Raw genomic sequence first — 10921 nt, 5'->3', positions numbered from 1 at the left:
TCTTAAATTTCCTACTAGGATATGTTTTCGTAGTCAACCGGACTGTAACACAAGGGGAAAATTGGGGGCGTTTTGTGTATCGGGGTTTTGCGTAACGTCAGAGAACGTCTCATTTATTGGAGTATGCGCGAACAATACTTTGGGTTTTCGCGCCGGCAATCTCAACAAACATAATCAGTCGAGAGGAGACGCCACATCATGGGGAAGCAGGGCTCTCAGGTCTCACGCATTCGGCGTGAGACACGCAATTCGACCCATGCACACGCTCACACGCCACACTTCGTATTCCTCACGCAGAGAAATTACCAGGATAGCGCCCACCAACTTGCGCCACTATTTAACAGTGGAACAGGTAGGAATCAAATGGGTTCCCCTTACGAAGGGTGACCAGACGTCCTCTTTTGCCCAGACATGCCCTCTTTTTGAGACACTTATAAAAATAAATGTGTCCGGGCGGAATTTCAAAATCATCCGGGATTTTATTAAAGCCTCATACATGTTCACATTGAATTTGCGTTGCGTTCCTCTGGGTCGGTCACAAACTACTTAAGCTACGCCCTCCCCACCTCAGTTCTGTTCGCTTTGCATTGCTGGAAGTGAGTAAGGGGAGTGGTTAAGTAGAGCCTTCAGATTGGACGGTTTGACTTTAGAGTTACCGTCATGTTTTGTATATATTTTTTTGTTGCCATTATTGTTTTATAGGGACAAACATTAATACATTTCTCCTACAGGGGATTGATAAAGTTCTATCTATTGAACAGAAAGAAACACTTGGTCATACTTTACACACTTTACCACAGCATTGGCCTACTGAATGCCACAGATATATTTTAAGCATTGGACTGAATGCCACATAAATATATAATTATGTTTTTGCACGTTTGCAACGTTTAAAAGTTCAGGGAAAAGTATAGCCTCTACTGGTGTTGCTCAGGCCAATATCCTTTTGAGGCAGTGTTGTTTCCGAATATTAGTGTTAAGGGCCAATAATGCTTACTATCATACATTAGTCACCATGTCTGTGGATGGGTTAGGGTTAGGGTTCGGGCTGGCTCCATACATTACGAAGGAGTTGGTAAAAGAGGTCAACGAGGCAAGTGGTGGATTCATTGAAATGGTTGAGGAAATTTGAATGCTGAGAAAATACAGCAATTTGAAAAGAGTTTGTTTGTTTATATTTTATATTGTGTGTTGAAAGTTTGATATTTAAACCAAAAATACAGCTACACTTTCACACCATCACTTTGTGTATTGTTTTTTTAATCTTTTATTATCATTTCTGGGTACATGGTCTTAAGAGACATCAGGCCTCTAGACTTTGAGTTAGGCCCTCAGTTTGGCTCTTTGATTGGTGAGTGCACACTTATCCTTTGGCACATTCATTAATGTATTGACATGAATGTTTCATATGTTCCAAAAAAACATGAATAACATATGCACGACCATGTTTTACGACTGCTTAATGGGTGCGATGTAGGTCTTAATTTTCATTGAAGTGGTCTTAAAAAAGTCTAAAAAAAGTCTTAAATTTGGGTTGATCAAACCTGGGGAAACCCTGCACTAAATGATATGAAAATAAGAAGGCAAAAGTTATGTCTCGGAGTTGAGATTGAACAATAGATGAGCAACAAAAAATTTGCTATGGGTATCTCCCTAAATGCTTTTTTAAGTTGTGTTTTCTTTTGAAATAGGTCACCTGGAATATAGTCTTGCTTTTTTACACTTACAGATTACACTTATTTTTGTAAAATTAGGTCCTTGCTCTATCACAGAAGTATTAATGAAGGTGAAGCAAATCATTAATGCTTAATGAAATATGAGCTTTTCTACTTACTGCAATATGGGCAGAGTTCACCACTCTTCCCGCGTTTTGATTTTTCCGGACCCCGTTTTAGCCTTTAGTTTTCCCTTGTTTGAGAGAGCTGCGAAACAACTGCTGCAGGTTTTTCGGCTCACCTGGTTTGGTAAAAGTATACCAAAGTGAGACATCAGATTCACAGTCACAGAGAAGAAGCACAATCAAGATACAGCTTTTAATTTGGCTGTATTCAGGAAAGAGGCACAAATGAAGCACAATGCAATTCAGAATATGCGTCTCTGGGTTGACACAGGATTATCCAGAGATTAAGTACACAACAGATCGTGGTAAAGGATAGATAATCATACAGTGAAAGTGGCAGAGGTATGAGACACCCAGGCTACGCTAATCAAGGATGCCTATGGCGTTTGATGAAAAACAAGCAATCAAAATTTATATCAATCCAGACATTATCCCTGTTTTGGAACACAGTACAGATATCATAAAAAGTAATTTAGTAGGAGCATAGTAGGAGCATAGTAGGAGCAATTAGGTCGCATATGCGACCTAATTTCTTAAGGTGCGAGTTAAAATTGAATGAGGTCGCTCCGGTGCTACTTGCAGGAGGACGATTGAAAAAAACAAAAACGTTTTATTTTTATTTTATTTCTCCCCACTCCCGCGCTTGTTAAAATCGTACTTTCTGGCTCATTCCTGCGAGTCCACTACTCTCTCTCGCTCCCTGTCTCTGCCTGCCGGTCTGTCTGCACCTTTTACAGTCTATGGTCTGCACACTACACGTGCACAGTCTTGCTGCGCACGCAGAACGCTCAAAAAAGTAAACAAAGCAGATAAAATATGAAGCGGTTGATAGTCGATTATTTTAAGAAGAAAAATGTGCCAGAGACAGAGGAAACAAATGAGGCTGTTGTTGGTGGTGGTGGTGGAGAAGGGTTAGCAGAGATAGCGACAAGAATCTCGGATTCCCCCCACCTTCTTCGAAGGTGGGGGGCAGTGGTGAGAAAAAAAAAAAGTACAGTTTTCAAGAACAATGGCTGGTGCAGTTCCCGTGGTTACGATACGAGGGACAAGCCATGGTGTGTGTGTACTGCAGGACATGTGGCCCGTCCGTTGCAGGCAGGACACATTTTGCAAATGGATCCAAACAATTCAAAGTGCAGTCATTAAAATTACACAATGAAAGTCAAAAGCACAAGACGTGCAGGGACCGCTGCATTACACGTAGCTCCCAGCCCCTCCCCACCGCATTTAATAGGATTGATGAGAGCAATCGCTCGGCGGAGAATGACGAAATGATAATACAATTTAACACCGCCTACAACATCGCTAAAGAGGAACTCCCGTTCACAAAATTCAAATCACAGATCATACTAATGAAGAAGAACGGACTGAACGTCAACCCCACATATTCCAACGACACTGCGTGTGCACAATTTGTGGGAGTTATAGCAGACACACTCACGCCCGTGCCCACTACCTCCGTCAGTTGTCCGTTGCCCATTGACTTTGAATGGGGACGGACGCGCAATGCATTGTGGATCCGTCCGTTCAGTTGGAGCGTTCGCCACCGTCACGCCTCGTGCCCACTGCACCGTCAGTCAACGGACGTGGGAAGGCGTGGCTGACGGATGGGGGAGTAGTCTTTGCAGAGGCATACGTCAGCCAAGCCCAAGCATTTCGCGATCTGATTGGATGACGGAACCGTCGCTGCCGAAAAAGTTGAAAATTTTTCAACTTTCTGACGGTGGCGAACGCTCCAAACGAACGGACGGATCCACAATGCATTGCGCGTCCGTCCCCATTCAAAGTCAATGGGCAACGGACAACTGACGGAGGTAGTGGGCACGGGGCGTCAGAAAGTTGAAAATTTTTCAACTTTTTCGGCAGCGACGGTTCAGTCATCCAATCAGATCGCGTATGCAAATGTAAGCACTGTGACGCGACTCGGGCTCTGACGATACTGGAAAGCGGGTCATCTTGCCTCGCAACAAGCAGGAAGAAGCGGGAAGAACCCGGCGAACCGATTTGATTGGCTGACGGATGCATCTGCAAAGACTACTCCCCCATCCGTCAGCCACGCCTTCCCACGTCCGTTGACTGACGGTGCAGTGGGCACGAGGCGTCAAGGGAAAGACCGCTGACAAAGTCGCACACGCCTCCTACCTCTCATTCATGCTTGACGGTTCCACTGACAAATCCACCAAGGAGTGCGAGATTATATATGCCCGTATCGTTGAAGATGGAAAACCGTGCAATATTCTTATTGGCCATATTGAGGTTGAACACGCCCATGCAGAAGGTAAGGAGTGTGTCTCATTTCTGTTTCATATAGCTAAATGATAATAACTATATGGAAAAATGCTCTACAGGTTAATTATAAATTCCTTTAGAATAAAATTATTTAATGCCATCATGCCCAGGTATCTTATAAAACACACAATAACGTGTGTGTGTGTGTGTAGAGGGAGAGAGAGAGAATATAAATATTCCATGTTATGTGCTTAATTTAAGGCGTTTATGCTGCAGCCAAGAAAGCCTTTGCTAGCCTTGGTCCAAAATGTGAGAACTGGACGGAAAAATTTTTAGCCATGGGTGCAGATGGTGCAGCTGTCAATCTGGGACACAGAGGTGGAGTGATAGCCCTCCTTCAAGCAGAGATTGGGTCCTTCATTGTCCCATTCCACTGCATGCCACACAGGTAGGTTCCCTTTTACCATATCTGCCATACATATTCATTCTCCAAAGTGTAATTAAATTTTAAAACAAATATATATATTTTCTGTAAAGATTGGAGCTAGGGATGTTGAGTGTGCAAAGAGAGGTCTCCATGATTGGGCAGGTGTATGACCTGTTGCACCTCATCTGGAAAACATACCACCTAAGCCCCAAATCAATGAGGGAACTCAAAGCACTTGGAGCTGAAATCGGAGTCACAGTGAATGCACCGAGTGGAGTGAACGGGACCAGGTGGCTGCCCCATGTGTCCCGGAGTTTGAGGACCTTCCTAAAACCAGGGAAGGATGGTAATTCCTCTGGCCAGTTTACAGCTGTGTATGTGCACATGGAGCATCTGGCAGGTGCCTCGGCCAGTGCAGAGATAGCTGGCAGAGCAAAGAAGGTTAGTATTATCTTATCTCAGTGTTTTGTGGTGACAGTATAAATCAATTATTGAAAACATTTTAACTTTGGTGTTGTATGAGTTGAGAATCAGAACTACATAATTGCAGGTCAAAGTCAGCATGGAGGATGGGACATTTGTGGCATTTTGCCACTTCCTGTCAGACCTTTTCTCTTCCATCAGCAACTTCAGCCTGCAGCTTCAGAAAAACGATGTAATCCTACCTCAGGTAAAGAAGAGAGAAAATGGAGGCCAGGGGATTACTTTTATATTCCCCTGAACATGTTTCTTATATTAAGAATACAACTGTCTTCCCAGGCTGTTAGTGGCATCGAATCTCTCCTGGCTACCATAGAAGCTATGGCAGCTAGCCCCAAACCTGATGGTAAGCTGTCTGAGTTCCTTGCAGCCATGAAGAAGCAGCGCCAACAGAGAGGAGGAGAACCTGGGGCTGGAACGTTCAAGTATCAGGTACACAATTTTATATACTCTATATAAAATCTAATGTTTATTTCATGTTAATAAGATGTACATAGCATTTTAATTTTGCATGCTTCACAGGAAGTCACGCTTTCTAAAGGTGAAGCTGCAGAGCTGGCAGAAGGTCAACCAATCAGCCAGTGTGCTCCCAGACTGCAAAGAGCCATTGTGCTGACCTGTGAGTCCACAGTGAAACACCTGAAGAATAGATTTAGCAGCCTACTTGGTGAGTTGTTATATTTTAGCACAATATCATAGGCACAATGACATGTTTAGAGCACTGTTGAGAGGCCTAACCTTTTTCTGTCTGTCTTTTTCTGATAGAAGAGAACACAAAGGATACACCAACAGCCAAGGCAGTGAAGTGTTTCAATGTTTTCAGCCATGACTCTTGGCCAGATAATAGGCTGGAGCTCGTGAACCATGGTGTGGAAGAGGTGAACTTTCTCCTACAACACTTCTCCACTGTCCTGGACAGGTGAGTTTTTCGTGTGCTATCATATTTATGTTGATATAATAAATTAAATCATGTTGATACAGACCTCCTTGTCCCTGCCATTCTTCCATCTCATGCCAGGAATGGCTGCAATAAAGAAAAGGCCAAAGAGGAGTTCCAATTCATAAAAATGACGATAAACACGTCATTTAAGGACAAAAGCTATCTTGGACTGTGGCAAGTCATGACGACAAAAGAGCCCTACTGCTCAGACTTTGCGGTAGGCTCTGTTATCTGTAGTATCAAAAATTACATGATCATTGTCACTGTTGACTTGGTGATTTGGCAAGTTGGTTTGATCACCATACTTCGTCTTTTGCAGAATATCCTACACCTGGTCAAAATCATGCTGGTGCTCCCAATCTCTTCAGCAGTCTGTGAAAGAGGCTTCTCGTCAGTAAACAGAATCAAGTCAGATGTTAGATCAAGCCTGCATACTGAAACTGTTGAGGACCTAATCCGTATTAGTGTTGAGGGGCCACAACTGGAGGACTATGATGCCAGGCAGGATGTTAAGCAGTGGTTCTCCCAGGGTAAGAGGAGCAGGAGGCCTAACTATATGAGCTGGCCCCTAGAATGAGATGAATTGCAGGGAAGAAATGAATGCTGCTTAGTTCAAGTTCAGTTTGAATTAATGAGCTTTAAGTTTATAAGTTATTTATTAGTTTTTAAGTTACCAGTAAGTTCGATGTTCAGAATGTTATGTTCAATATATGTTTCATACAATGTAACAGTATTTTTGTACTGCGGCTCTTGCAGAGAAACTTGAATTCAGATTAAAATATTTTGCAAACATCAAGTTTGGGTCATTGTCAATCTTTAACTTTCATCAACATAACACATTAATAACACGCTATACAAAGAAAAATATGGTGCTACCTAATTTGTTTTGGTGCTACTAAATGAAAAGCTAGGTGGCACCAGTGCTACCTGTGAAAAAGTTAGTCTGGAGCCCTGTCTACACCACACACACACACACACACACACACACACACACACACACACACACACACACACACACACACACACACACACACACACACACACACACACACACACACACAGATAGAGAGAAAGAGCAGCAATAGAGAGACTAAGGGAGAGAGAGTAGGAGCAAAAACTGTTCTCTGCACTGATGGTGATGGTAAACACCACCAAATTGCACAGGACAATGTGGGTCAATAAGCATGTGTTAGCTTACAACACAATCTCACATATACCTGTTGCTGTGAATAGCCCCTCATTAACTCAAATATTACAATTACATTGTACCGTGTTTGATTATACAATTTATGATGATGGTACCCTGTATGAAAATGAATTAGAGGCTATGTTAGCTAGATTAACGGCATATTTAATTAGGTGCAACAAGTTATAATTCAATGTCTTGATTGATTAAATATATTCCATTGCCATAATACACTCTACACGGTGGTAGAAAATGCAAATATGTCTTTTCATAACTCGATTATTTCCTTCAATGCTATCTGAATTCGAGCAGAATTGATTAAGCGGCAGGTTAACTGTTAGCTAAGTTAGTCTACCAAGTGCTTCCCATTTGCAACGACCATGCACTTATATCTGTCTCTATCCCATGTATTTTCTACAGTGCACTTTAGAGAGTGTCAACAAACACAACATAACTCGATAATTATTCTAATTCACATTTTTGTAAGCTAAAGTCAGAGCTGTACTTACAGTTCAGTCCAGAAGCGCAATGATCCTGGCTATCGTCGCATACATTGAGGGCATCGCTGATGATGTACTTGATTCGCCAAGAAAACTCCCAGATACACAAAGTGAGATAAATATTAAATTATTATTATCATCATCATCATCATCGTCATTAGGGGTCCAAGCCAACAGGTTGGATCCCTATTGTTTTTGTAAGGATTTTTTTCTTCCTATACTTCCTTCCCTAGAAGTGGTACCACAGCCCAAACCGTAAATGGTGCCGACACGCCAATTGCATGACTAGATCCAGGTCCGTGAGGTGACGGCAGACGACAAAATCCAGACACGCCGGCCACTAGGTGGCGCTATACCAAGGAATACGCGTTTGGGGCTATAATTCCCACACCGAACCTCCCAGAGTCCAAAAACGTGTACACACAGATGCACTGGAGTCTGCTGCATCTTTTGGCCTAGGCCAGGCCCATTTGCGTCTATGAATATTTTTCGCTAAATCGCGAAAACCGCAAAACTGTATTTTCGCTAATCCTCCCACATTCCTTGACCAATCAACACCAAACTTTGCACACGGCATCTTCTGACGCACACGCAAAGAAATCATAGACAGTTTTTTGATCCGACCTTCGACGACGAAACGGTAGAGTTTTGAATATTGGTATATTAGCTAAATTAGACGTGAAAAATTAAGAATCCAAATAAATACAAAATTAGACATCGGATCGAGTCCAAATTCTACACACATGTTGGTGCTAACCTTAATGTCGTTCGAGAAAAAAATCGGAAAATTTCGCCATTAGCGGGCGCAATAAAAGAGGAAATTGTATATCTTCTACAAATTTCGCCGCGAAAACGCTACACTGACTTCTCGCTACTCCTACCACAGTCAAATCCTTTGTATCCACAGGTTCAGGGTAGCGTTTTGAACACATGCTTCGCGTTGTGCCGGCGAAATGCACATTTCTTGTCGCGTTGTGCCGGCGAAATGCACACTTCTTGGACCCCTGCATAACTGCTTGCAGTTCTAGTTATTATTATTATTAGGGTGCCAAGCACAAAGTGCGAAGGCAACCTATTGGAATCGTTAGTGTTTTTATTATTATTATTATTATTCCGCCACGTTTGACTGGCCGTGTTCACATCTAGCGATTTTAAATCTGCCAGCTCATGTTTTACATTACATTCCTATGGAGCAGAGCGTTTCTGGAAAAAGTCACGGCCGTTTTTTTAGACGCCTCTCCCAGCGTTTTTTTCTGCCATACGGAGCGTTGAAAAAAGTTCAGCTTTCAGGAAGAAAGCGGCCGACTTTTGGGCAACTGACCAATCACAAGCGGAACATTGACACTTCGTCACGAAGGAAACTGTCAACTGTCAAAACAAGAAACAATGGCGGACAAATCACTCGGGAAAGTGCCGGTGGAGCGGTTAATAGTTGTAATAACAGAACATGTCGAGATCTACGACATGTCTAATGGGCTCTAGCCTGAATACGTAGTAGGCGAGTAACGACGGGTCCAGAATGGGTTCGTTGCTAGGCAATAGAAAAAACGCTCTCGGCCCTTTTAGGACCAAAAACGCTGCCAGCTTTTTTATTTGTTGAAAAAACGGTCGGCTCAACTTTTGAGCCGACCGTTTTTGTAACGCTTCACATCTAGCGTTACAAAAAACGCTAGATGTTAACACGGCTGAACCACAGCCTAAAAAAAACGCTTGCACACTTTTTTTGAAATTTACTTCAGAGGCTGACTCAAGATTGACAGAGAGCAAATATTACCCTGATTGGCCCAAAGGTGGCGCTATAGCAACAGTCCAAAATGCAAACTTTGAATAAACATATCTCCTAACCGCTTTGACTTAGAGTAATGAAACTTTGTTCACACATGCATATCCTTATGTTGAACAAATATACCCCAAGAACCTATGTCTTTATTTGGATAGATTTACGACCATCTCGAGCTTTGTCAAAAACACTAAATTCCTTAAGGATCCTAGGTTTTTTCACTAATCATCCAAAATCCAATGGAACAACCCGTTGGCTAGTTGTCAAGGGAACCCGGGGCGACGCTCACTTCCGGGTTGGCCAACACACGTCATCCCTCCACCACTCTATACTGTAAAAACACATGTTCAAGTTGAATGATAATGAATGAATTTATTCTTTATTCTGCCATAGTATTTATTTAAGGGGGGGGGGGCTATAATAAGTAATAATATTTGAGGGAATATTTTGTTGTTGTTTTAGGAGCGAAATGCATTGTGTGTGTGTGTGTGTGTGTGTGTGTCGCAAAAGGTATAACATGAAGGTCTATCTGACGGACCCCGCGTTGAAAAACTACGAAAAAGGTACCCTTTTTCGTCGAAAATTTACGCCAGGGATCCTTGGCCATGCGTCACACATTTGACGAGTACCCCGCGTTGAAAAACGACGAAAAAGGTACCCATTTTTCCTCGGAAATCGACGCCAGGGATCCGTGCCCATCCCCCCACTCCGGTCCAACAACAATATAAAATGATACCGTAATTCAGCTGTTCTTTGTCTTTGGATCTTTTGAATAAATGGATCAATACATGATGAATCACAATGATCGCAAGCAGAGGACCGTGAGAGTTATTGAGCAGCAGATGAACCAGTCCAAAAATCGGACACGTTAACGGAGCACTGAACTAGGCCCTCTCGGATGCCATTTCTTTCACTACGACTCCTTTCAGCTGCACACCCCTCTTCCCCAGCGAGATAACGGCTAATAAAACGCTTGAGGTGGCGTTTTGAAAAGAAAAAACGTAAATTTTTTTAGTACACGGTATAAAGATAATTATGAACCTTTGATTGATATCCACACATTTTCTGCGGAGACACATTCCTGCTCCCCACTTGTATTGGAGTGAACGAGGATATCTACTTCCGGGCCCCATGATTTGAGGCACCCGTCCACAGCCCACTAAACCGACTGCAATAGCAGGCTTGGCCTCTGAGCACTGGTAGCGTCACAGGGTTTGGGAGGAAGGGGCGGGCCTTCTGAGAGGGGGTTCCGGGGGTTTCCTTCCGGGCAGGAGTTTTGGTTGTTGTAGTTTTCCGGTGGAGCTCTGCCTGCCTGTCTGATTGTGGAATCCAATAAACCTGCTATCAAGCTTACTTCGCTCACTACCTCGCCTGTGGTTATTACAATATCATTAAAAGTTACATAAAGTAACGGTTTAATAACACAAACGCAGGAAATACGTGAGCTGCTAGTTTAGCGAAAGCAGCGTCCCTAGCAACCTGACGTCGTTGAAACATACGAGCGAGCCGATAAAATCTTCCTAATAACTATAAAACTAA

General features: G+C 42.9%; 1 protein-coding gene across 2 annotated transcripts; it reads left to right on the top strand.

The window, feature by feature from the left end:
* The first annotated feature begins 3947 nt into the window (after window positions 1-3947).
* LOC132463556 (zinc finger protein 862-like) lies at window positions 3948-6862 on the top strand. 2 transcript variants are annotated; one of them, XR_009527053.1, is made up of 7 exons: window positions 3948-4517; window positions 4607-4937; window positions 5047-5166; window positions 5256-5408; window positions 5499-5643; window positions 5742-6133; window positions 6236-6862. XR_009527053.1 is itself a non-coding variant. In XM_060059821.1 (6 exons), exons 1-6 carry the CDS (start codon window positions 4408-4410, stop codon window positions 5897-5899), a joined length of 1017 nt encoding a protein of 338 aa, XP_059915804.1. In that variant the 5' UTR covers window positions 3948-4407; the 3' UTR covers window positions 5900-6862. The 2 variants fall into 2 exon arrangements, 1 of the variants encoding a protein (XP_059915804.1); XM_060059821.1 differs by having other exon boundaries at window positions 5742-6862.
* The last annotated feature ends 4059 nt before the right edge of the window (window positions 6863-10921 follow it).

The sequence above is a fragment of the Gadus macrocephalus genome, chromosome 8, assembly GCF_031168955.1.
Source record: "Gadus macrocephalus chromosome 8, ASM3116895v1".
Taxonomy (NCBI): domain Eukaryota; kingdom Metazoa; phylum Chordata; class Actinopteri; order Gadiformes; family Gadidae; genus Gadus; species Gadus macrocephalus.
The sequence above is the reverse complement of the archived record's forward strand: the minus strand, read 5'-3'. Positions and strand labels throughout refer to the sequence as shown.